This window comes from Setaria viridis, chromosome 3 (genome assembly GCF_005286985.2).
Source record: "Setaria viridis chromosome 3, Setaria_viridis_v4.0, whole genome shotgun sequence".
Lineage (NCBI taxonomy): Eukaryota > Viridiplantae > Streptophyta > Magnoliopsida > Poales > Poaceae > Setaria > Setaria viridis.
Window position 1 is genome coordinate 14443509 of NC_048265.2, and position 23737 is coordinate 14467245.

Here is a 23737-nt window from a genome sequence, read left to right on the forward strand (position 1 = left end):
ACATGTGTTTCTATGACTTGTATAGTTCATTTGAGTTGTTTGATATATATCTCAGATATTGTTTATGGAGCACCGCAATCGCAAGTATCGGTGAGGACTTATATGCAGCCAAGCACTGAAGTGGACAAGTGATCAATTCCCAACCTGCGCCCTTTGCAGCACGGCGCAGGAAACAGGGTATCACGTTTTCACCGATTGCAGTTTCACACAGCTAATTTTGGACGGAAATTAACACATGGACGTAATGCCCTAACGTTGATCCAAGCCGCTGGGATAGGCATGACTCCATACATAATCTAGCTAGCCCGATGGTCGGGGGGAACGGGGAAAGGGTTGCGGACCCTCATTATCCTCGTTCTTTGGGAGATCTGGCTAGAGAGAAATCGGAGGATCTTCCAACACAAACAAAAGACGGTTACCCAGATAACCGACGGCATCAAGAACCAAGCTGCAATGTGGGGTCGCTGTGGGAGCTAAACACTTGGGACTTTCTCTTAGGATAGGCGTCCGTTTTGTACTAGTTGTCTTAGCGGAGTTCTGCCTCCCCGTTTTGGGGATGTGAGTGTACAACCTGTATAGTACGTTTGTATATGACCTGTCGGGCTTTTCCTCTCTTTTAATATAGCAGCAGCTCTCTTGTTGGCTCGTTTCAAAAAAAAATCAATTCATCACTGTTATGTTATGTATAATTGTGCTTCCTCGTATGAACTCAAGCTAAGGAATCAATCCTGGCAACTTCCTGGAAAGACCAACGAAAGGAACATGTTGGACTGTATATCCTTCTACTGTCACTAGTCAACCATGTAGGGCTGGAATTGGATGGAAAATCTTGAAAAGCAGCTCCGGCTACAGGCCTACAGCTACTCAACACCTAGCAACATTGACTGAATCATAAGGTGCACACAAGTCTCAGCTCAGTGGATAACGTGCCTGATGGATGAAGGTGCGTGTTTTGCTACACTTGCTTAGCACTCTTCATGTTCACACCTGCTAGTCTTTTAAGCTTTTTATGTTAAAATGCCGAAAGGTCAGAAGCCAAGTTTGTTGCTTTTTATGTTCACACACTGTTGTTCTTTTAAGTCAGCTTGTTAGTTTCTACATGTTGTTTCTTCGTTTGTTCTCTGAGCTTTCTAGTTGTTGTTGGACACCAGTGAAGGAAAGAGTGCAGACACTTCTGCTTTGACAATACAGTTGCTCGATTAATCGCAGTAAATTTTAGTAAATCAATCTCTGTTCTGCTATGAATTTGGCTTCGTTTCCCTCGTTTGAGAAAAATCCTTCATGAATGCTTCCACATCTTCAATTCTACACTTCTGCTTTGACAATACAGTTGCTCGATTAATCACAGTAACTTTTAGCGAATCTCTCTTTGTTCTGCTATGGATTTGACTTTGCGTTCCTTGTTTGAGAAAAATCCTTCATGAATTCTTCATCTTCAATTCTTTCCATTAAAAAAATGCAGTTTATTTCTTACTGAAGGAAAAAAAAAACATCTTTGACACAGATATTAAGCTTGTCCAGGTATTCTCCAGGATCTTGCAACGATCTGCTCAAATTTTGTCCAGTATTTGGTCCAGCCGCACTTGACTAGCGCCCCTGGTTTGGCTGTGCCCACCGGTTAATGAAATATGATGGGTTCCGGATTTTTCCCTTTTTCTTTTTGCTTGACAAGAAAACGAGAGCTATGAGGCTTAACGGAGCAGTACAAATTTCAACAAAAATAATTTTTTTACCTTAGAAGACACGCAGTTATTTTACAATGTACACGGAACCCTAGTACACAGTATAATTTAAATTTAATTTAAACTTGAATAACTTGGCGCTGTACATGGGCGTGTATATGACTTAGCGTGTTGTACACGGGCTGTACAATAACTTAACCTAGCGGGCTTCAAGCCCGCTCTCCAGCCGAGGCAGGCCCCTAAAATTTTTTCGGCCCAGGCAGGCTACACGCTGCTGCTCTCTTTCCTGGTTTCGTCTTGAAAGGGAAAAAAAAAACAGAAGAGACGAGGTCATGGTTTGGTGGGCCCGCGTGAGCTTTTAAGACCCAATCGCACCAAACCCCTCCAGAATTTCTTATCCCCCTCCTCATCTGCTCCCCCCTCCCGACCGACCTCGCTCGAGAGGAGAAAGCCCAGCGCGAGCCACATGGCCGGAGCAGCAGCCGCCGCCGTGGCTTCCGGGATCTCGGCCCGGCCGTCCACCCCAAGGAGGGCCCTGGCCGGGCGCCGCGCTCGGCCGTCGGTGGTGCGGGCCGCGATATCCGTCGAGAAGGGCGAGAAGGCGTACACGGTGCAGAAGTCCGAGGAGATCTTCAACGCCGCCAAGGTACCGGTCCTCTCCGATTCCTTCGCTTTGCCGCATCCTCAATGCCTTCCTCCAGGGTTCCCTTTCGTTTGGGAGAGCCTTGTGGCCTATTGAGGTGTGAATTGCGAAGAAAGAGACGTGCGCTCGCGGCCACCTTTGGGGAATGATTCGCCTGTGGAAATTGCGGTCGATTGGGTTGGTTTTCTTTTTCTTTATTTCCGCCCATGGGTTGCCGGTAACGCAATTAGAGGTGGATTGTCAAAGATGGGTTGGAACATGGAAACCGGGGGCTGGGAAAGGTCTGGATGGGGGCATGGGACCGGCATTGTGAGCTAGTAAGGTCAACTACGTTCCTGAACCAAATTGATACATGTGACATCCATGAAGGTGGAATGATCTCTGTAAGAAATTGTGCTGCGATGCATTGCTTAGGTGCAGCACCCATTACTTTAAGGGATACTTTAATGTGTCAAAGCTAGTAGCCATTTCTTTGTGAGTCATGCTCCAGATCTTGGATCTATAGCTGGTAAGCTACACTGATAGATGTGAGTACAACCCAGATTGGATGTAAAATTCATGAAATGGTGGAGTCTTTCATAACCAGGGCCAGTATTAACTAGTATTTTTCACCATCTGATATCTCAGTCAGTTCTGGCTGTTAACATTTTTTTCTTCATTCATGATGTTTTACTATTTTATTAATTGATGTTTCACTGTTTCTCAGGAGTTGATGCCCGGAGGCGTTAATTCGCCAGTCCGTGCCTTCAAATCTGTTGGTGGGCAGCCTATTGTTTTTGACTCTGTAAAGGGTTCTCGTATGTGGGATGTGGATGGGAATGAATATATTGATTATGTTGGTTCCTGGGGTCCTGCAATCATTGGTCATGCAGATGATAAGGTATGGCATTGATAATCTGTGTAACTGTGTTATGTGAAATGTATGAACATGTTTCTTGTTAGTTAATCTGTGGGTTTGCTTCTGTGTTTCCTATGCAAGAGTGTATGTTTTTTGGACAGAAAAGCTTGCTTCTATTTGCTATAATATTTAATTGTATTAATTTGACTAATCTCCATCCCACTTCTGAATATACTACACTTTCTGAAGCTGTACATGTGTCATGAAAATTCTCTTAGTCAGATTTTGTAGATCAAACTGGTGAAACATTGTGACTTTACTTCACATTCAAATATATGCTAACTTATAGCATGATTTTTGAACCACTATTGAATATTGGAGGAAAAAAACTATGCTTGATTCTGTAACATTTCATATAAGCTGGCTTAGGAATTGACTAAGCTAAGTCCAAAATCATCATACTTATGTTGTTTGATTCAGGTGAATGCTGCATTGATTGAAACTCTAAAGAAAGGAACTAGCTTTGGTGCTCCATGTCTGCTGGAGAATGTATTGGCTGAGATGGTCATCGCTGCCGTACCAAGTGTCGAAATGGTCCGCTTTGTCAATTCAGGGACAGAAGCCTGCATGGGAGCACTCCGCCTTGTGCGTGCGTTCACTGGGCGGGAGAAGATTATCAAGTTTGAAGGCTGCTACCATGGCCATGCTGATTCCTTCCTTGTCAAAGCTGGCAGTGGTGTTGCTACCCTTGGTCTCCCAGACTCCCCTGGAGTCCCCAAGGGAGCCACCTGTGAGACTTTAACAGCAGCATACAATGATGCTGAGGCAGTGAAGAAATTGTTCGAGGACAACAAAGGGGAGATTGCTGCCGTTTTCCTTGAGCCAGTTGTTGGCAATGCTGGCTTCATTCCGCCACAGCCTGGTTTTCTCAATGCCCTCCGTGACTTGACCAAACAGAATGGTGCACTCCTGGTCTTTGATGAAGTGATGACCGGTTTCCGTTTGGCTTATGGTGGGGCTCAAGAGTACTTTGGGATCACCCCTGACGTGACAACCATGGGTAAGGTTATCGGTGGTGGTCTCCCTGTTGGTGCTTATGGTGGGAGGAGGGAAATCATGGAGATGGTCGCCCCAGCAGGGCCAATGTACCAGGCAGGAACTCTCAGTGGAAACCCACTTGCCATGACTGCTGGAATTCACACGCTCAAGCGTCTGATGGAGCCCGGCACTTACGAATACTTGGACAAGATCACTGGTGACCTCGTCCGTGGGATACTGGATGCCGGTGCCAAAACAGGGCACGAAATGTGTGGAGGACACATCAGAGGAATGTTTGGTGTATTCTTCACTGGCGGACCAGTTCACAACTTTGCGGACGCCAAGAAGAGTGACACCGAGAAGTTCGGGAGGTTCTACCGGGGCATGCTGGAAGAGGGCGTGTACCTGGCGCCCTCCCAGTTCGAGGCGGGTTTCACCAGCCTGGCGCACACCTCCCAGGATATCGAGAAAACTATCGAGGCTGCTGAGAAGGTTCTGAAACGGATATAGGGTTCAGCCACGCGCTAGGTTCCAGCGGATTCGCTACTTCATCGTGATGTACTTTGAGTTTCACGCCCCTGAGTTTTGTATTGTGCAGCAGTAGCAGCAGGGTACCGTCTTATGTAGCTCCTCTCCTTTCTGAATTTAGCGTATCGTGTTTTTGCAGTGATAATAAAACCGTGGTTGACTATTACCGGTTGCTATAGTGATGTTCAGATACAACTGCTTCATCCTTTTTCTCCTCTTCTATATTTGCTGGATGCCTGGTCGCCTGGATGTACATGAAACCAGCAAACTAAAGTGATGAACGAAATTACACGCAAAATTCTAAATCCTGTTCACAAGCAATACATTCCCATTTTACATAGTTGGCACAAGGGGATGTTTATATTTACATAGTTGGCACACGGGGAAAGGAATGACTAAACTCCTGTTCACAAGCAAGATTTATTGAATGATATCGAATACCCATTGATGTGTCACTGATGACAAATTGATGTGCCCACTCATGACCAACTGATGAGCCAACTGAATTCATTCCCGTGGACGGGCAATCCAGAGAGAGCTCAGAGCGCGTAGCCGGGAGGAATAGTCGCTGATTGCAAGCAGCGCCCGCGCAGATTGGCGGGTGGTCAATATGCGCTGCATTTGCTGAAGAGTCTGGAGTCGCAGATTGTCAGCCTGCAAGGTACGAGATCGTCAATCTTGATCCCCCCAAAAATGAGAAGCTTCTGTAAATTTACCAATCACAGCACATTGATCAACGAGAAACAAGATGCGATGAACTGATGACAAGTTCCATGGTTTGAAGGAGGTGTACCTCCTCAAGGAAGTTTACTAGAGTGCCAAGCTCCCCAATTGCCACTGCCATCTGCCCCGAGCAATCTGCAGCACTACCAGAAGAACCTGCAGGACACAGGGGTCCTGATGCAAGGGTTTTCGCGACCGACTGTTGCAGTGCTTTCACCCCCTGAGAAAGATCTTCCTCAGCCTGTTGCGAGGACTGTTGCAGGTTGCATATACTGGCAAGCTGCTGCTCAGTAAGGGGTTCCAGATGACTAGCAAGCAACTGTGGTAAAAATACAAAACCAAAAAAAAAAAACCATCAGTGTAAGAAACAACCCTGAGTGTCTTTCAGCTTTGACAGAAGTACATCAATACAGTGAAGAACAAGTGAGAGAGATCATAAACCTTAAGAAGCTCTGACGGTCGAAATCCACCTAGCCATAGAAAACACCTCTCAACAGGGGTTTTCCACATTGCTGACAGCACGTGAAAAGCGTCTGCCTTGGCTGCTGCACCCTTAAGCCTGAAAGCTTCGCAGTAGTGAGCCATGATGCTATCAGTAATACGCCGAAGATCGTCATCACTGGCATGTGCATTGAGTGCAGTCCTCAATTCATCTATCTGCTTCTTGTGATCCTCTTGCCACCGTGCATAGCCCATGTCAAATGCCAGAGCTCCAAGAAATACGATAAACAACTTAATTCGGATACTGTATAGTGTGACCTAAACATTTAACACAAAAAAATAGCAAATTACCATTTTCACTAGTTGAATGAGGCTGGTCTCCCGGAGTAGGAATAAAAATGCCCTGAACAAGCAGGAAATTACTAAAAGTTCAATTTGGCCATCAGGTACTGCAGATTTTTGTCGAATCCAAAAAATCAAAAGATGACAAACATACCTGTTTGCGAGCACGCTGGAGTTCCTGCTCCAGTTGAGCAAGTTTCAGCCTGCTATTCTCAAGTTGCTCAACATATGCCTGAGGATGAAGAAATGGATAAATAATTTAGTTTAAGAGCATTCCTTATGCACAAGGAAAATACTAATGAGATCCACCATCAGGTACATGAAACTACCTTCTTTCTTAGACGGCTTTTCCTAGCAGCTTCACGGTTTTGGGCCAGACGGCGGAGTGCCTACCATTAACTCAGTAAAAAGAGTAGTATGTTATGTAACAACAGAATCAGCAGATGGTCCCTTCAGTGAATGTGTAGAGTTTAAATACCTTTTGACCTAGCTTGTCGTTTGATTTGTCACCAGAACCGGAAGCTGTAAGGGAAGCAAGCCGTCCTAGTTCCAACTGATAAGTAAACAAGTTCAGTATATACCAAGAATCAAGTAACTTTACTTGAATGCAAATTAATTCCTACTGTTTGACTTGAAAATTGCATCAGAATAGAAAAACAACAATCATGTGTTTTCTATTTAGGAATAATACATTAAAATTTCAAAAGACATAATCATCAAAAGAAACTTTCAAGTTTTACTCATGTAAAATTTATGGTATTGTCTCCTAAAGAAAAAGTTTAACATCCACATTAGTAAAGCACTGACCATCTACGAAATTGTACAAAAAAATATTTTCAGAACAGTATGTACCATTTGATTCTTCTCGTCAGTATCTAGATCTGTCGATGTATCAGTCCCAGGGCTTGCATAAGCCATCTCAGACTCTTCCCAGCTCTCAGTGTTTCCTGTTGTTTAGAACTCAAGCCGACAGATTTGGTTGTTCTCCTCTTATATGTACTGAAGTCCAACTTCAGGTGCTGCAGGCTGCAGCACTTCCAACAGTACAAAGAATAGATTGAAAAATCTATAAATTTGAACCATATAAAAGCTTAAGACAGCCATTGTATCTCATTCTTGAAAACTGGGAACAGTCACCAACTCACCAGGTACGAACAGAATATGACAGGCACACCTTACTCTAACTAGCGAACTGAAAGGGATTAGTTGGCTGGATTGAACAAGAGCTCTGAAGACAACATTCCAGCTTCAGCAAAAGAACAGCTAAATAGTATTCCAAAATGCTGGAGCATGGGAAGATATGATCATAAGCAAAAGAACAGGGAGCAAAACGAGACTGTGAATTTATCCAGTGGATCAACTTAAGCATCCAAAAAATTCCTTAACACAACGAATTGGCGCAGCCGAAAAATTGAAACTACTTGTTCAGCAGAATAGTTCAAAACCAGGTTGCATCGGCAAATTGAGAATTTAGCAGCATACCTGTGGTTGGGTTGCCAATGTCTTCCAAACCGATCTTGCAGACTCCTCAATGCCAGAAACCCGGGCGAGTTGGATGGCATATGTGCAGCTGAGTAGTGTTGTGACTTCTGAAGTCCCTGTACATATGGTATATCTGTAGCACATCGTGTATAGAACATATATTCCCTAGTAATATCTCTAGGCCTGCCATACGTGTCCTAGGTCCAGCACGCATTCAGTAACCACCAGTCCACCATGAATTGCAGTCTATCACGAAAATGTGTAGACAGCGGCAAAACTTCTTTTTCCGTCCACAACGGGCGCGTTGCAGTTTTCAGTGAACAGTTACGTCCATACCATAGCGTAGCGGCATAGCGGCATGTGCCTCTGAACCTTTTGCTCCAGTCAGTCAGTATTCAGTAATGGGGCAAAACGGGACTGCGTGGATTAGGCAGCGCGGCCTACACCCCCCACCCCCGCGCAAGAGTTTGCTGGACCTGATGCAAACCGAGAATCTTGAGAAATCTATCCACCAAAAAGTTTGCAAAAGCTGCAGCCTGATTGGGAGAGTGCTCGCACCTGCAATGTCCGCGTCTAGCTCGCACGCCAAACTCAAGCTATCGAGGACCGGGCAATGGCAAAGGATCGGATGGATCGGAGCAGCGTACGCACCAGTGGACGGAGAGATGCAACGGAGTGTCGAGGATGCCCGCGCACTCGCACGGCGCGCCAAGCAGCTCTGCCACGGCTCGTGCATGGTTGTGGTCTCGCCCCCGCCACGCCGGCTCCCCTGCTGCTCCCCGGACCATCCTCACGGTCGCATCACTTCGTCGCGTCACGCGAACGCCACGTGACTGTGCGCTGTTGGCATTGGCGTGGGGGCCGTCCCGTACGGGACGTTCCGTCGAGCACCATGCGCGCGGCCTCCACCCGCCATGGCGTTCTGGCACCCAGCAACGCCAACGAGGGAGAACGCAGGACGGCGGCGAAGTGGTCATGATGATGCAAGTTGCTTAGATGTAAGTGCTTAAAAATCACATCATTAAGCATCGGTATAAAAAACAAATCCCTAAAATGCAAGCTGGTACTTAAATAGGATCAACCGCATTGTTAGCACACATGAAGCGCCGATGCAAATTTAAGCATTCTATCAACCTTTAAACACCGGATGCTAATGATACGGTAAAAAAACGTTTCTCTCTCTTTCTCTAAGCACCTCGCTTATTTGGATAGAAGAGTATTGAAGTGGAACGGAGAGGATTAAGTCTAAAATAACTAATTTCCTCTCCAATCCTTCTCATAACACTTCAATCCACTGCTCTAAGCAGTTTCATTGTACATGCTTAAAAAAGATACTGCCTGAGAGTAGAAGGTCGAAAAATCATCCCATTATACTGCTACTGCTTCATGAAACCCTCAAATCTCTGGAGGAAAAAGGCATAACTGATCACTACTCTACTTATGTCTATATTGTCGAGCTGAAAATCATTGCTAGTCCTGGGACAACAATCCTTCTATACAGAATCCGTCCAGGCTCGTACCGTAAGTTTACGAGGCCCGGGTGCGAAATATAAAATGGTAGCCCCATATTTCCAAAATGCAAATAACAAAAATGTATTTATACTTCATAATGTAATTACCATAAGCATTAATGCATGCTGCAATGCGAGGATAATAGAATTGAAACCCAAACTGGCCAAGCATCTACTGTAAGCTATTGGGCTTGACGTGAAAAAAATTAGATTATAACTAGACTAATTGCTACTTAGAGTGGCCACTCGAAAAGTATAGAGTAATTGCTGCTTAGAGTGGCCCCTCGGAATTGGAGGCCCGGCGCGATCGCCCCACTTGCACCCTGAATCCGCCCTGGGCGCGGTTTTGACAACGCCGTGCGTCCTTCCGGACTTCCGGGATTTACCCCCCAAAAAAAACAAGTCGCTGATGTAAGCTACCGAAGCTGTGACGTCAGCAGGGGCCCGCAAGAATCTCGTGGGCCCACCGCCACGGAAGCTTCTGTTGTTTTTCTGTGTCGAGCAAAGAGAAGGCAACCGAAGCCAGACCAAGCAGCCGTTACCTTCCCGCCATTCCCTCCCAGCCTTCCCTTTCATGGCCACCCCTCGCGCGCCCCCGGAAAAGGTTCCGCACCCCATCGCGCACCCGGAAAATCTCCCCGGTTCGCTGCGCGTCCGCTTCCCCGGCGCGCGAGCGAGCGAGCGAGAGGCCCCCGTGTCGCCCGCCCGCCCGCCGTCCCCCCCTCGCCGCCGGCGCCGGCCGACATGGGCAACTGCTGCTGCCCGGGGTCGTCGTCCGCGGCGCCCGCGCCGCCGCCGGACCCCTCCTACGCCGGCTCCAGCCGCCCCGTGGGCAGCGCCACCGTTCCCCCGCCGTCCGCCGGCGCGGTCTCGGCGACCTCGGCGCCCACGCCGGCCAGGCCCCCGGCCCCCGTCGGCCCCGTGCTGGGCCGGCCCATGGAGGACGTCAAGAGCACCTACACCGTCGGCAAGGAGCTCGGCCGCGGGCAGTTCGGCGTCACGTCGCTGTGCACGCACAAGGCCACGGGGCAGAAGTTCGCGTGCAAGACCATCAGCAAGCGCAAGCTCTCGACCAAGGAAGACATCGAGGACGTCCGCCGCGAGGTCCAGATCATGTACCACCTCTCCGGCCAGCCGGGCGTCGTGGAGCTCAAGGGCGCCTACGAGGACAAGAACTCGGTGCACCTCGTCATGGAGCTCTGCGCCGGCGGGGAGCTCTTCGACCGGATCATCACCAAGGGCCACTACACGGAGCGCGCCGCCGCGTCGCTGCTCCGCACCATCGTCGAGATCGTGCACACCTGCCACACCATGGGGGTCATCCACCGGGACCTCAAGCCCGAGAACTTCCTCCTCCTCAGCAAGGACGAGGACGCGCCGCTCAAGGCCACCGACTTCGGCCTCTCCGTCTTCTTCAAGGAAGGGGAGGTGTTCAGGGACATCGTCGGCAGCGCATACTACATCGCGCCGGAGGTGCTCAAGCGCAGCTACGGCCCGGAGGCGGACATCTGGAGCGTCGGCGTCATCGTCTACATCCTGCTCTGCGGTGTTCCGCCATTCTGGGCAGGCAAGCTATCTTAGGCAGCTTGCTTCGTCGATCGTCTAAGAAAAATGGTTCATGATCTTATTACTCGCATTGCCTGAATAATCATCAATTCATCATGACGCTGATACAGAATCGGAGCACGGTATCTTCAACGCCATCCTGAGAGGGCAGGTTGACTTCACCAGCGACCCATGGCCGCGCATTTCGCAGGGCGCCAAGGACCTCGTCAGGAAGATGCTCAACCCTGACCCCAAGCAGCGGATTTCTGCACACGACGTCCTCAGTAAGTGTTTCACTTTACGCTGATCATGAGCATTGCAAATGCTACGTCCTAGCTTCATTTTTGCCATGTACTGAAATGGCGTCTGTTCAGATCATCCGTGGATCAAGGAGGATGGCGAGGCGCCTGACACGCCGCTGGACAACGCTGTTCTCGGCCGGCTCAAGCAGTTCAGAGCTATGAACCAGTTCAAGAAGGCAGCGCTAAGGGTGCGTCTTTTGTTCCAGCCAGTCTGAAATCTGGATGAGAATGTTCATCACCATGAAATCGATTCTGTTCTCCTCAATTCTTTTCATACAGGTTATCGCCGGATGCCTGTCGGAGGAGGAGATCAGGGGGCTCAAGGAGATGTTCAAGAGCATGGACTCCGACAACAGCGGCACGATAACCGTGGACGAGCTGCGCAGAGGGCTGGCCAAGAAGGGCACCAAGCTCAGCGAGGCCGAAGTCCAGCAGCTCATGGAGGCTGTAAGATCATATCAATGCAACCTGCTGAAACCCATTGCACCGTAAAATTCAGAATCTTCAGACATGATTGATGAAGCGCTTTTGATCGCAGGCCGACGCGGACGGGAACGGGACGATCGACTACGAGGAGTTCATCACGGCGACGATGCACATGAACCGGATGGACCGGGACGAGCACCTCTACACCGCGTTCCAGTACTTCGACAAGGACAACAGCGGGTACATTATATTATTCCTGGCTCCTGAATCTTGATGCAATTACCGTTGCGATGCAGTCAGTTACATGGAGCTCATGCACGCTGCCATCCTCTGCCTCACAGGTACATCACGATGGAGGAGCTCGAGCAGGCCCTGAGGGAGAAGGGTCTGCTCGACGGCCGGGACATCAAGGACATCGTCGCCGAAGTGGACGCCGACAACGTAAGCCACCCACAACACTCTCATCTGCTGCTCATCACCCATCAGCATGTTCTTGCTTGCACACTATCACAAGGCCTGCTGGCTAGATGGCGTTGCTGCCGAACACGCTGCCCTGGTACGATCGGCTCGGAATAATGCTTCCGTGCGTGCAGGACGGGCGGATCAACTACACCGAGTTCGCGGCGATGATGAGGAAAGGGGACCCGGACCAGCCATCCACCAACCCCAAGAAGCGGCGCGACGTCGTCCTGTGACCGTGAGAGGCGCGCGCGGCGTGGCGGCGGGCAACAGATTTGCACGGCTGAAATGGTGGGCGGCAAGGAGAAGCAACAGAACGCACGCGTTCTCGATCTGGCATGTTGGACGTAGCCAACTTTGTGAGAAATGCCTAGTGGGTGCCGATCGAATTTGTTCTCATGTGTATGCTACTCGTGTGTATAATACAACTGTCCATATTGTGTACATGTCGTGCTGTCATACATTGTTGGTCCATTGTTTCAGGAACGGATTCTACAAGGCAGTCTACAGTCTAGAGAACAACATGTCAATGCCACTGTCCGTGTAGCACTAGGTGACGTGTGCTCGATCGGTTGGTATCAAACGACACTCGACAGGTATGTGTGTATAGCCGAACAGGACGCAGATGCTGAGCTGGAGGCTGACGTGTGGTTTGCTCCAACTGTATCGGACGAATAGAGCAGAACAGACCCAATACTCGAAGCATGGCCAAACCGATCACGAATCTGAGCTCTGCTGGTGCCGATCGTGCAGCCGGACGGAGCAACAACCGCATGGCCCCAGCATTCTGTACAGCCCTGTTTGTTTCGGTACAAAACTGAATAGCGGGATAACGTGACTGCGCTGGGCCATGGCTATCCACGCACTGTACCAGTCAAATTCAAAGCCTGAAATGTCTGGCTGGTTAAGCTCCCGGGAACCCTACTCACGTGGTCATCACTACGCACGGCCCCAGCATTCTGTACAGATTTGTGCTGGCACCACTTGCCACCCGCCAGCATAAAAAGTCTATTGGCTAGCATGATAAAACCCATCACTACAAATGCATTTGAGTTGGCGGGTGACATAACCACCCGTCAGAATAAATGGAGGCTATTTGTGCTAGCGGATGTTTATGTCACCCGTCAGCACAAATGCATTTCAATTTATATTGATGGGAAGGGCTAAACGTTTCTAATTATCCAAAAACTTATGCCAACATATTTTTAATATGTATTAGACTATGTATATGCAGTTGTGTAGAAGTTTCAAAAATTTAAGAAGTGAATTTCAATTTTCTAAGATTTAAATAATTATAACCATGTTTATTGAAATTAATTGATATTTGAACTAAAATTTCCACAAATAAGATTCAAAAAATTTCAGAAAAATGATAATAAGGAAACATGTTCCATTTTAGCTTAACCCATGAAAGTACACGAGGAATTTCACAAGTTTGTTAGTATATTTATCACTTCTATTACATCTTTTGATGGGTAAAAATTCTAATAGTATCTAAATATGGTCCGAAAATTATATAACTTGGTAGGGAGTCATTCTGTGAGTACACAACCTTGACATATAAGTTTCAATATGTTTTACAAAAATTAGACTATACATTTTTCACAAATATATACTTCACTAACAATATTTCATATAACTCAAGTCACACTTTAAGTTTGTCAACTAACTTAGAATAACAATTATCATATATATCCTAATATAATTTTTACATGGATAAGACTGTTGTAGAAGATTCAATAACTTTTAAACTAATTCACGCCTAAAAAATTAATAGAAAAAAAGAAAAAAATGTAGATAGAATTATATTGGCGGGGGACTAGCGCATATACATCACCTGCCAGTACAAAGATCAAAGAATTTTGGATGCAAAGCACGCAGCGAAAAAATGGTGGGCTTGAGCGCCCGTGCCTCTACCTTATCTACTCTCCTCTCTCTCTCTCATCTTTCACTGCTGCTCTCCTAGCCTCACATCTCTTTTTCCCTTATCTCTCCAGGAGCTACAGGGGCCAGTGGGTGGCACAGCGGCGAGTGGCGCAGGGTAGATGTGGTCGGCCTGCGGGCATCGACGGGAGCGGTGGTCGGGTGGCGGACACGTGGGCGCGGGGGCTGGTGAGGCAGCGCAACGGCAACAGTGGGCGCGGTGGCCTCAGGTGCTCTCTCGCTCAGGCCGAACGGTCGGCTCGAGGGTGGGCGGCGCGAGGTTGGCGTGATGCACATGTGCGATGCGAGGCCGGCGATCGGCAAGGCCCGATGCGAGCGGCCGGCTCGAGGGCTAACGGCACGAGGGCCGACGTCTAGCGGGGGCCGACATGCACAGATGGCGTGAGGCTAGCTTTCGGTAGGGCTAGTGGAGGTGCAATACCGCATCCACTGGCAGCCAAGGCGGTGCGGCCAGCACCCGATGTGTGCCCGAAGGTCATCTCTTCTTTCATGGACTTTGAGAGATCTCCAGGTATGATGTATGCTTTCACTTTCCAGTTGCCTCCTGTCGCGTGATGTGCTTGAGATTTGCTGGCGGAGGATTGATTTGCTTGTTTTTTTGTTTTAAATCAATTTTCCTCTGCTATTTTGTTCTCAGATGCAAAGTAGGCATAGGACGACTACGGCAATGTGATTGCCCACCCGGTGCAGAGAAGCGGCTAAAAATGGTGCGTACGGCTCTCATGGAGGAACGACGGCTAGGAGCTATGGCGTCACGCGTTGCGTTCAGCGGAGTTGTCAGCTGCTCTTAGCAGTGGAGGGACGGACGGCGCCTGCAACGCTGCAGAGGAACGGCGGCGAGGAGCTATGGCATCACGCGTTGTGATCAGCGGAGTTGTCAGCTGTTCTTGGCAGTGGAGGGACGGGCGGCGCGGCCAGCTGCAGTCGAGTAGAATTTGTTTTATTGCCGTACGCCTGCAGCGCTGCTGCCGGTGGCTGCGGCCACTAGCGGTGCTTTAGTTACCGTGGAAAAGCAGTGCTGGCGAGTGATACAAGCACCCGTCAGCGCAAGATATATTTGTGTTGGCGGTTGAGCACCCGTCAGCACAGATCACCATTTCTACTGACTCAAGCTTGCTGGCGAGCGCTCAAACCGCCAGCGCAACATGTTTTGACCACCACAGAAAACTTTTCTGGCGTAGTGGATGTATCCTTGGAACAGATCAGCATGATGGATCTCCATTGGCAGTATGGGCTTACTCGTTGGAAAGTTTTCTTCCCAAAAAAAGAAATGGCACCAGACTGCTAATTATTCGGCTAGTTAATACTTCATCCTTTTCTAAATGTGTACCATTATTTGTTGACTTTTGGACAATAAATTTGAACATTCATCTTATTCAAAAAATTATGTAAATATCTTTTCTTGGTTTGTTCTTATCATGTTTATAGGAATTATGTTAATTCTAAACCAATCGCCATAACGACCATTCTTTCGAGTAAAGGTTTGGGTTTGACCATCCAACTAAACATTTCACCAGACAGAACACTTTGAGTTGTCTGTTGACATCAGCCGTAGCTCTAGGCAATGATTTGAAAGAAATCACACTGAACCTACAGCATTGTAAAAATTAACGAATGGGAACATATGATCTCGATCGAGCTTTTAGTTTGAACGGTATTGAGAGTTGAAAATGGCGCCTGCACTAGGATGCTTCGCCTTCACTCCATTCCATGAAGATATGAAACGGGTAGCTTTCAAAGTTGGGCTCTATATGAGAAGCGTAGCTGCTATTTCCGTTCGTTGTAATGGAAATGGAGCAAAGCCTTGTCTCGAAAAACTGAGAAGGGTAGTTGCAAGAAAAACTTGTGGAACTACGGTAACGTAAGGAGTTTTCTTGTTCCAAGTTCCAACTATTGAAAGTGGTCATTTTCTTTTCAATTCCTAAGCCTTGACTCGCTCGGTCTAGGCATTATTATTGTTACATGTATAAGACTTACTGTCCTCTTCTTAATGAATGTCTGCACTCCGTCATGTTTGATAAAGAAGTATAATATCGAACTTATTGTTAATGGATGCGGAACCCTTTGGATTGCAGATTAAGCGTTATGTCTAAATCTTGGAATTAGCTTTATCATGGTTGCTATATACATTAGAATGGTGACTGCTGAATGCTGACAGCTTATCAATTATTGCCGCTCTATATGGCTATGACTGCCTCGTGGTCCAAACTTCACACTTTTGCTCATCTTTAAGTACTTTGCTTCTTCTTTCAGTTTCACCCCCATTATAGAAAGCCGAATGAAGGCCTGATGGAAACTTTTGCCAATGATGTAAGCATACCGGTTGGGGCAGTTCCCTTAGACACTCACATATCCTAACGTTATTCTACCAAAGTGGTAAAACGTTGATAGTTTGTGATTAATTTTATGGCATTTAGTTCCTCAATTGGAAACATGAGAAATACTAGTGTTTTAAATATCTATAATTTTTGTAAGCAATCTTGTTGGTTATAGCTGAACCTCTCGTTGCAAAATATCTTCACCCACTGTTTTGAGAATCACGAATAGGATTTTGCTGCATGTTTCCACGTACTGCTACATCAACTAGTCTCCTTTTATTGTAATAAACAGTTTGGCCACTTTAACAACTACGCGTTTTAAGTATCGATGCAAATAGTTGTAACTACACAAGATTTTGAAAAATCTTTTCGTTTTCCACGAACAATATAAATTATTATCATGTTCTACCCTAGTTTTATTAAGTAAGACGAGAATAAGTTTGTGGGAAACAGCTTCTCGATCACATTCAGTGCAGTATGTATCAATACGGAAAAAAAAATCCTACTACTTGAAAATCACATCTGTGTCTACCCTCTTCGGTTGACTAGACCTTAAGACGAACTAGACTAATTGCAAGAGCTCCCATCCATCCTTTTGGAAGCACCGCTGCAAAGAAAAAGGGAATAAAACTCTGTCACGAAGAACATCTAGCCATCTAGGTGGTGGAAGGGCCACGATTTCAATTCTCGGTCGCAGTTTATCATGTGCTAACCTTAAGCATGCGCAGAGTGTGCCCCGGCACTCCACACTCCACTAGCTAAATGCTTCATTTTTCATTTTATTTAAAGATAATAAAGAGTACAGTCAAAACTACTCTTAAACCAAATATCTGTCTGTGACAATTATCCACGAAGTGATGTAGATTTGATTTGCTGATTTGGGGCGCGCACTTGATCTGTACCACTTGCCAGGCGGGCCCCTCACGGTGTGGGCCCGGGTAAATCCCGTCTGCTCTTTTGGGCCTGGGACGCCTCGGCCATTCGTCGCATTCGCGCCTTTCTCGGAGGCCACGTCTGATCCCGGCCCCGCCTGTCAGGCGCAGGGTAGGGCGAGTACAGATGCGCGGGTAAGCAATGGCGGGCGGTGAGAAAAAGAGCGGGTGCCGATTGGTTGCAGTCCAACGTCAGCGCGGGGCCCGAGGCTGACGTGAGGGATGACGCCCTATGGGAGCCGGCCACGTGGCCGCGGGCTGCATAGTGCATTCATTGCTGATGGGGTCGCTCCCCGCATGCCTTTGTTCCCGTTTCATCCTGCTGCGTTAATCAGCTGCAACCCCGCATCAGATTCCCCTTGGCCGCACGCCTCGAATTGCTAGGCTCACTCCAAGCACTGCCCGAGCTTGGCCGGCGTCAAAGGTTAACTTCCCTTGTTTTTTTTTCCAAAAGAGAGGAAAGATACATTATGACCGGGTATTTGCTCTACTAGCCACACTCCGAATGTCTACGTTGTCTTTTCTTTCCTCTTTCTTCCTACTAATTAGCACGCGTGGAGGAAATGAAACAAAATTTGGACGTTAGAATAGACGACTCTAACACCTGGACTTCTAGTTACACTCATTTATGCCTATACCTAAAAAACACTCATTTATGCCTACACTTAAAACAACACTCATTTATGCCGGCAGTCAAGTTAAGATAGAATTACATTTATTTATAGGTGTAATTGCTAAGCTCATTTGGTGCAATTAAAAATTCAAGTTTTGAACTCTCCAAATTCCCTCATCGATCATTATTTCTAGTTCTTAGAAGCAACCGCAAATATGTGTAATAGCCGAATTTCTAGCTCATTGGATCGACGGTCTATTTCTTGCACGACATTGTTAAGTGGGCATTTGAAACCATGTTGTTTCTAGATGCAAAGAGCCCAAGTATATGATTTCATGAGTTGACATAATTAAAGTCCATCATGTATGATTCTGACTTGGGTTTCGTGTTAACCGTATTAACAGTATGCAGAAACAACATGGATCTTGAATTGTGTTTCAGCTTTGGCAACTAGTTGACGTATAGGAAGATTAGGTGTCTTCTTATGCTAATCAAGTGTTGGCATTCTATATTTGAAGACTGTGAAGGCTGGAAATTGTAGCAACAAACAAAGAGCTTAGAAGTTATGACGTATCAGGTAGTATCTAGCTAGTCAATGCAGTTTTCTACTTCAATTTATTGTTTCATATATTCTATTTAAGTTTCTCTAGATGATAGAGGTCTATTGACAATATGTATCCTTGATGTTACGCCATCATATTAATAATAGCAACCGGAAGTTGTATTTCCTTCATCTAAAAAATAAAAGGATGTTTTTAACCATATCAACACCTGATTATCCCTTTCTAGTTAAATGTTCTAAGCCGTTGAATTTCTATACAATGGGCCACAAACTTTCTTAAACCTTCAGCTATATGAGACAGCTTCAACTCTTTCTTCCTTGCTAAGCCGCTGAGCTCACTTCCCGCACTGCTTACTCACCTCCATCTCCAGCAGCGCTCGTGTCACTGGATCCGCGACATTAGCTCACCGCCGCATGAATCAAAACCTTTGTTTTCCCTACCCCAACCTTGCCCACCATCCATCCACTACACAACCATGGTAGGCAGCATCCCCATTGCTCTTTCATCGCAACTAATATCCTCCGCCTTGCATGCCTACCTTCCTAAGCACTCTTCTAAACTTGGCAGCTATATGGTGCTTTTTTCTAACCTAGCAGCATAAAAAAAAACATCATCACTAATCTCATCAGCAAAATCAGAGGATGATTTCAGACATGTGTAGTATAGAGTTGTAAAAAAATAAATATAAATAAGTTCAATAGCGTGTTTTTTATTACCTATTCTTAAGGTATGACTCACTTCATAAAATTTGGGGCAATATATTCAATGCAGGGATGCACTTATTTTAGTGAGCCATTCCGAGTGAAGCACCTGGTGGACTTAGCCAATTTCCTCCATCTCCTCCCCCAGTCCCCCACCCCACATGGATACCAATTCCATTCCCAGTCCATAGGGGTTTCACTTAGCTCTCAAACCAGAGCCACCGTTTCTAAACACCCGTTTGTAAATTGTACCACTATACGTACTAATTCTTCCGTTGCTGCTGTCCTTTCATGGCTACTAAATCGGGAAGCTCATCCACCATCTTATACTCCCCGTTCCTCGCTCGCCACAACCATCACCACTCCACCACCATCCCCTGTGCACCTGCACCACAAGATAGAGCTCGCCTCCTCCCCATTATAGCCCCTTCGATCAGCGCGGTCCTCTGATCCGCAGATCGGCCGGCCATGGACGGGGTTCCCAGGAAGCAATACGGTTCCAGGAGCAATGCTCGCCAGGGCGCGTCGGCCAGCACCAGCTCGGGCAAGCGCAAGGGGAAGGCTGCTGCCGGCGGCGCCGGCGGGAAGAAGCCGCCGATCAAGGTGGTGTACATCGGCAACCCCATGCGGGTGACGACCAGCGCGGCGGGCTTCCGCGCGCTGGTGCAGGAACTCACCGGCCGCCACGCCGACCCGTACAAGTACAGCGGCGGCAGCGGCAGCGCCGCAATAATCGACGTCGACGGCGCCGACGACAGCAGCGGGGGCAGCCCGGTGGGGCCCCAGTCGGGCGCGCTGCCCAGCCCCGTCAGCACCCCGTCGTCGGACGCCGCCTCAGCCGCCGGCGCGGCCCACGCCTCGGTGCCGGCGGCTTATTACGACGACGACGAGGACAGCTTCGCGCCGCAGCTGATCGACAACAGCTACTCCGTGTTCTCGCCGCCGACGTTCCTCTACGGCCCGCACGGCGACGGCGAGCTGTGATGATCCCAATCGCGTGGTAGGGGTACACGATATGTGTGTGTATTGCATCTCGCATGAGGATATGGACGAACTGTATCGTATGTGCAGGCTCGATCGAGCTGAACTGAATTGAATTCTCTGTACGCTGCTATAGCTCCCAATATGCAGTCTCTGTCACACTGCCATCGGCAATTAGACAATCAGTGTACTACACCAGCACTGTATGTTGTGGGCGCCACATAATCCGATTTGATTGGGAGCTAATTGGTGGTTTTCAGTCTACAATGATCGATGAAATGGTAACGGGGTTGGTCATCAGGTATTTGAGTTAACATTTCGATCGCTTTCTTGCTTACTGTGTATTGGTTCTTCTTGGAGACCAACAAATTAAAGATGAAATGCTCAGGGGGGGGGGGGGATTATTAGTTAAGTGTTTGAATGAACCAGGGGGAATCAGATTCCTTTGCCTCTCCTTTGTTTCCGAAAATACTGGCATCTCATTGATCCGTACTTGCTTGACACCAATCCATTTGGTACTTATATTAAATATACAGAGGAATGATTTGAAAGATTGCTGACTTTTGATGCAAAGCTTAATTAGTTTAAATCTGTTGTGCTCTGTGTATATGTGGCTATGGTTGTAACTTGTAAGGCTGTAGCTAGCTCTACTTTAGAGGTAGCTGTTCTCAAAAGAAAATATCCGAGCATGCTTCGATCATGAGCATATATATGCCTGCGCATGCATTAGTTGCTAATTAAGTACAGTGGCAGTCTAGCTAAGTCGTCACTGAAAACTGAAGCAAATGGATATGTTATTGCCATTGCTGCTGGCTTGGTCCTCCAAATAAAAGGAGACCTTTTGCATTTCATGTGTGTATGATATTGCTGCTCGATCTCTGGAAGAATAATCGTGCATGCACAGATGGAAATACAGTTGCAATCTGTTTGCATTTTAATTATTTATGTATAGATGACTGCAAACATTTTCGGCTTGAATCAACTACTCAGTTGCATGCAAACTACTATACCCAAGAAATTTCAGAAAAATTTCCAAACATAAACTAAATTCTAACTGTTTGGGTGAAAAACACAAACACATATGAAAAAGGATCAGCCCTTAATCACTGGGGGCGCTATTTGTCTTGTTTAAATTCATTTCGATTATGACTCAGCTCACTCCTCATTCCCTTCTTCGCTGTTCTAAAAAAACATGTGACGACATAAAATTACAGCTAGTGTAGTTTCAGTGATTTTGCAACAAATGCAGCTATATATATGGTTTCGGATTGATTTGCACACGCTTCGTTTCATTTGGCGATCATTGTATAAATCCAAATCGTTAAACAGTCTCTAGCGTAAACTCTCATCTCAAGACAGTCATAAAGATCGGCATCTCATCCTAATTTACTCCTCATTCAGTTGCAAAGCTTCTTATTAGCTTCCTGCTCACGTGAGCTATAGCATATACATGCTCTGCCTCTTTTTCTTTCTTTTTTTTTTGCAAAGAGCATTTACATGTATACTGTACCAGAAGACTGATAACATCTTCTAACAGTTTGTTTGCGAGTATCTCGAAGGTTTTCAACAATTTCAATTGATGAGTATGTACCATGCATACTATAAAGAATCAATTTGTTGGAAATTTATGGCGTTGGTATAGTAGTCAATAGTAAGATCCCATGTCACAAAAATATAGAAACTTATATGGTAGTAGGAAAATCATGGGTCACTTGAGAGGAAAAAAACACACCAAAGAGTGCTTAAATTAAGGTGTCGGCCACTCGTAAAAACAGTTGCGAAACATTGAATATCTTGCGGTGTGCGTGTGTGTTTCACTGCTGTCGGGAGAGGCTAGCCGGTGCACGGTACCAATAATGACCGGAAAGAACTTGGCAGACGTGCAGCTCTCTTTCATTATCTGCGGTCACGCTGGTTTCTTTCATTGGCCACGCTCTCCGGCCGGTTCCTTGCGTTCGTTCGTCGGCGGACGGCACGGACCGATCCGATCTGTGTGCTCGGTCTATGTTGTTGCTGGGATGTCGGTGCCAGGACCACGGCGGCTGCCGTTAGGCGCCAAGAAAGAACACTGGCGCGCCGCCAGAAGAAGAAGGGCCGGGGCGCTTGGTTTGTCTTGCTGGTTGGTTCTGTGACGGCCCGCCGGCCTTTTGTCAACGAGCTCGGCGCAGGTGGTGGTGGTGGTGGACGGGTTCGTGGCCCAACTCGCGAGCCTCGGCCCGCCTAAGCGAGCGACAACAAGGCTGGCGGCGGCGGAGCCTCGGCCCAACTCATCGTGCACCGGTCGTGGTGGCGCCTGCGCCTGCGCGCCCGTTGCTGCCCCGTCCGTGTCGTGCGCTGCCGCGGCGGACCCATGGTGCGGCCGGGGTCAAGCATTCTGGTGCGACAGGTTATGGTCCGCCGGGCGGAGGGATGCGGGTTGCTGAGGAGTAGTGCCACGACGTGAACGGAACGGAAATGACCCGTCGGAAGTGGTTCCAGTGTTCACGGGATGATCGAGGGTGTATATAGGTTCCGGTTCCAGCTCCCAAAGGGCATGGCTTCGCTCGTACGGCTTTGAGCGCGTGCGGGCCACACCCGTGTGGTGTGGGCGTCGTCCCGTAGAAACACGAGTCAGTCAGAGGAGAGATGGGCGTCGCGCGAGATTGTTTTCGATAGGACGCAGTAGGTGGCAGCAGGCAGCTCTCGAGTCCCTGACGCCTTCGCGTGAGACTGGACCAGGCATGGGCGGACGGCCTTTGGTTGCACGGCTACTGCATGCTGACTGGACACCTGACAGGAGTGACAACTCGAGCACATACACCCTCTCTACTACACCCATCGCTCCAATTTTCAACGCCCCCTACTGCGTCCACGTCGCTTCACTGCTAGTAGGTGCTAGCCGCTTGTCGTTCACGCCCCACACGCCATGAGAGCCAGTCAGTCCCTCTCCCATGCAGTCGCAGTCCAACAGCCCATCAGGCCATCATCCCCTCCTCCAAGACAAAAAGGACCAGGCTTTGTGCTCCGTGGTCCGCCCGTCGGCCACCACCGCATAGGACGATTCTCTTGCTCTTCTGCTAGGGCGCTCTCGTAACGAACAAAGGGGAGCCCCCTTGGAAAAGACAAAAGGGGAAGAGAGTGGTCACCAGCCTCGCCTCGCATCTCAATCTCATCTGTTTATGCCATGCGCTTAGCACCTTGGCTTTGCAACAACGTAAACAACAAAAGTCGCCAGCCGCCGCCACTGCGGCTCCTCTTGTTCTGTTCGATTAGTTTAAGCTGCCCTTCACGTCCGGCCAAACCAGCGAGCTTGGTTTATCGTCTGCCAATGAGGCTTGGCTTGGTCGATCTGAAAAAAATACTGAGGAATCAAAGGCAGCTCTAGTCTATGGCCAAATGAATGAATCACCGGCGAGAGTTGGTTTAACTGAGCTAACTATGGCAGAATATTTCGCTTGTTCTTGGATCCGAAGCTCAAGGACTTGGAGCTGGGCAGCCTGCGTCCGTGTTCCTTCCCAGATTGCCGCATATAACAGTATTTTCCTTTTTTTATTTACAAATTTGATTAAATTTCAAATGATTTAATTTATAACAGTATTTTCCTTTATTTTCAGACGAAGAAAATATTAGTTTCCCAGGTTGTGGTCGTTCGTTGGGCGATCGGGCAGGCCGTAGGGGCCGTAGGGGACGGCTTTCCACGACGCTTTTCCAACCGATAACGTCGCCGTCCCGACCGGTCGAATCCA

The 23737-nt window shown here is 47.7% G+C and overlaps 4 protein-coding genes across 5 annotated transcripts; 3 read left to right on the forward strand and 1 right to left on the reverse strand.

The window, feature by feature from the left end:
• The first annotated feature begins 2087 nt into the window (after positions 1–2087).
• Positions 2088–4932, forward strand: LOC117847001 (glutamate-1-semialdehyde 2,1-aminomutase, chloroplastic). The gene is made up of 3 exons (XM_034728133.2): positions 2088–2328; positions 3032–3205; positions 3644–4932. The coding sequence occupies exons 1-3, from the start codon at positions 2149–2151 to the stop codon at positions 4709–4711; spliced, it is 1422 nt and encodes a 473-aa protein (XP_034584024.1). The 5' UTR covers positions 2088–2148; the 3' UTR covers positions 4712–4932.
• LOC117847003 (transcription factor TGAL1) lies at positions 4601–7949 on the reverse strand. Of its 2 annotated transcripts, none has more exons than XM_034728139.2 (9): positions 7718–7949; positions 7088–7261; positions 6714–6788; positions 6565–6624; positions 6390–6467; positions 6245–6296; positions 5894–6162; positions 5523–5771; positions 4601–5383 (listed from the first exon to the last, which is right to left on the reverse strand). In XM_034728139.2, the coding sequence occupies exons 2-9, from the start codon at positions 7151–7153 to the stop codon at positions 5237–5239; spliced, it is 996 nt and encodes a 331-aa protein (XP_034584030.1). In that variant the 5' UTR covers positions 7154–7261; positions 7718–7949; the 3' UTR covers positions 4601–5236. The 2 variants fall into 2 exon arrangements, with proteins under 2 accessions (XP_034584030.1, XP_034584025.1); XM_034728134.2 differs by having other exon boundaries at positions 7088–7269.
• Positions 7950–9855: 1906 nt separating this feature from the next.
• On the forward strand, positions 9856–12446 carry LOC117849881 (calcium-dependent protein kinase 2). Its single transcript, XM_034731612.2, has 7 exons — positions 9856–10795; positions 10905–11057; positions 11148–11263; positions 11355–11522; positions 11614–11741; positions 11843–11942; positions 12095–12446. Exons 1-7 carry the CDS (start codon positions 9973–9975, stop codon positions 12194–12196), a joined length of 1590 nt encoding a protein of 529 aa, XP_034587503.2. The 5' UTR covers positions 9856–9972; the 3' UTR covers positions 12197–12446.
• A 6668-nt stretch (positions 12447–19114) lies between these two features.
• LOC117849883 (uncharacterized) lies at positions 19115–20332 on the forward strand. Its single transcript, XM_034731615.2, has one exon. The coding sequence runs from the start codon at positions 19500–19502 to the stop codon at positions 20013–20015; it is 516 nt and encodes a 171-aa protein (XP_034587506.1). The 5' UTR covers positions 19115–19499; the 3' UTR covers positions 20016–20332.
• The last annotated feature ends 3405 nt before the right edge of the window (positions 20333–23737 follow it).

Coding starts and splice junctions, on each gene's coding strand:
- LOC117847001 (XM_034728133.2), top strand. CDS start 2,149: ATGGCCGGAGCAGCAGCCGCCGCCGTGGCTTCCGGGATCTCGGCCCGG. Junction 2,329..3,031: donor AGATCTTCAACGCCGCCAAG/GTACCGGTCCTC, acceptor ACTGTTTCTCAG/GAGTTGATGCCCGGAGGCGT. Junction 3,206..3,643: donor TTGGTCATGCAGATGATAAG/GTATGGCATTGA, acceptor TGTTTGATTCAG/GTGAATGCTGCATTGATTGA.
- LOC117847003 (XM_034728139.2), bottom strand. CDS start 7,153: ATGGCTTATGCAAGCCCTGGGACTGATACATCGACAGATCTAGATACT. Junction 6,789..7,087: donor CTGACGAGAAGAATCAAATG/GTACATACTGTT, acceptor TTTACTTATCAG/TTGGAACTAGGACGGCTTGC. Junction 6,163..6,244: donor TCATTCAACTAGTGAAAATG/GTAATTTGCTAT, acceptor TATTTCTTGGAG/CTCTGGCATTTGACATGGGC.
- LOC117849881 (XM_034731612.2), top strand. CDS start 9,973: ATGGGCAACTGCTGCTGCCCGGGGTCGTCGTCCGCGGCGCCCGCGCCG. Junction 11,264..11,354: donor TCAAGAAGGCAGCGCTAAGG/GTGCGTCTTTTG, acceptor CTTTTCATACAG/GTTATCGCCGGATGCCTGTC. Junction 11,742..11,842: donor TTCGACAAGGACAACAGCGG/GTACATTATATT, acceptor TCTGCCTCACAG/GTACATCACGATGGAGGAGC.
- LOC117849883 (XM_034731615.2), top strand. CDS start 19,500: ATGGACGGGGTTCCCAGGAAGCAATACGGTTCCAGGAGCAATGCTCGC.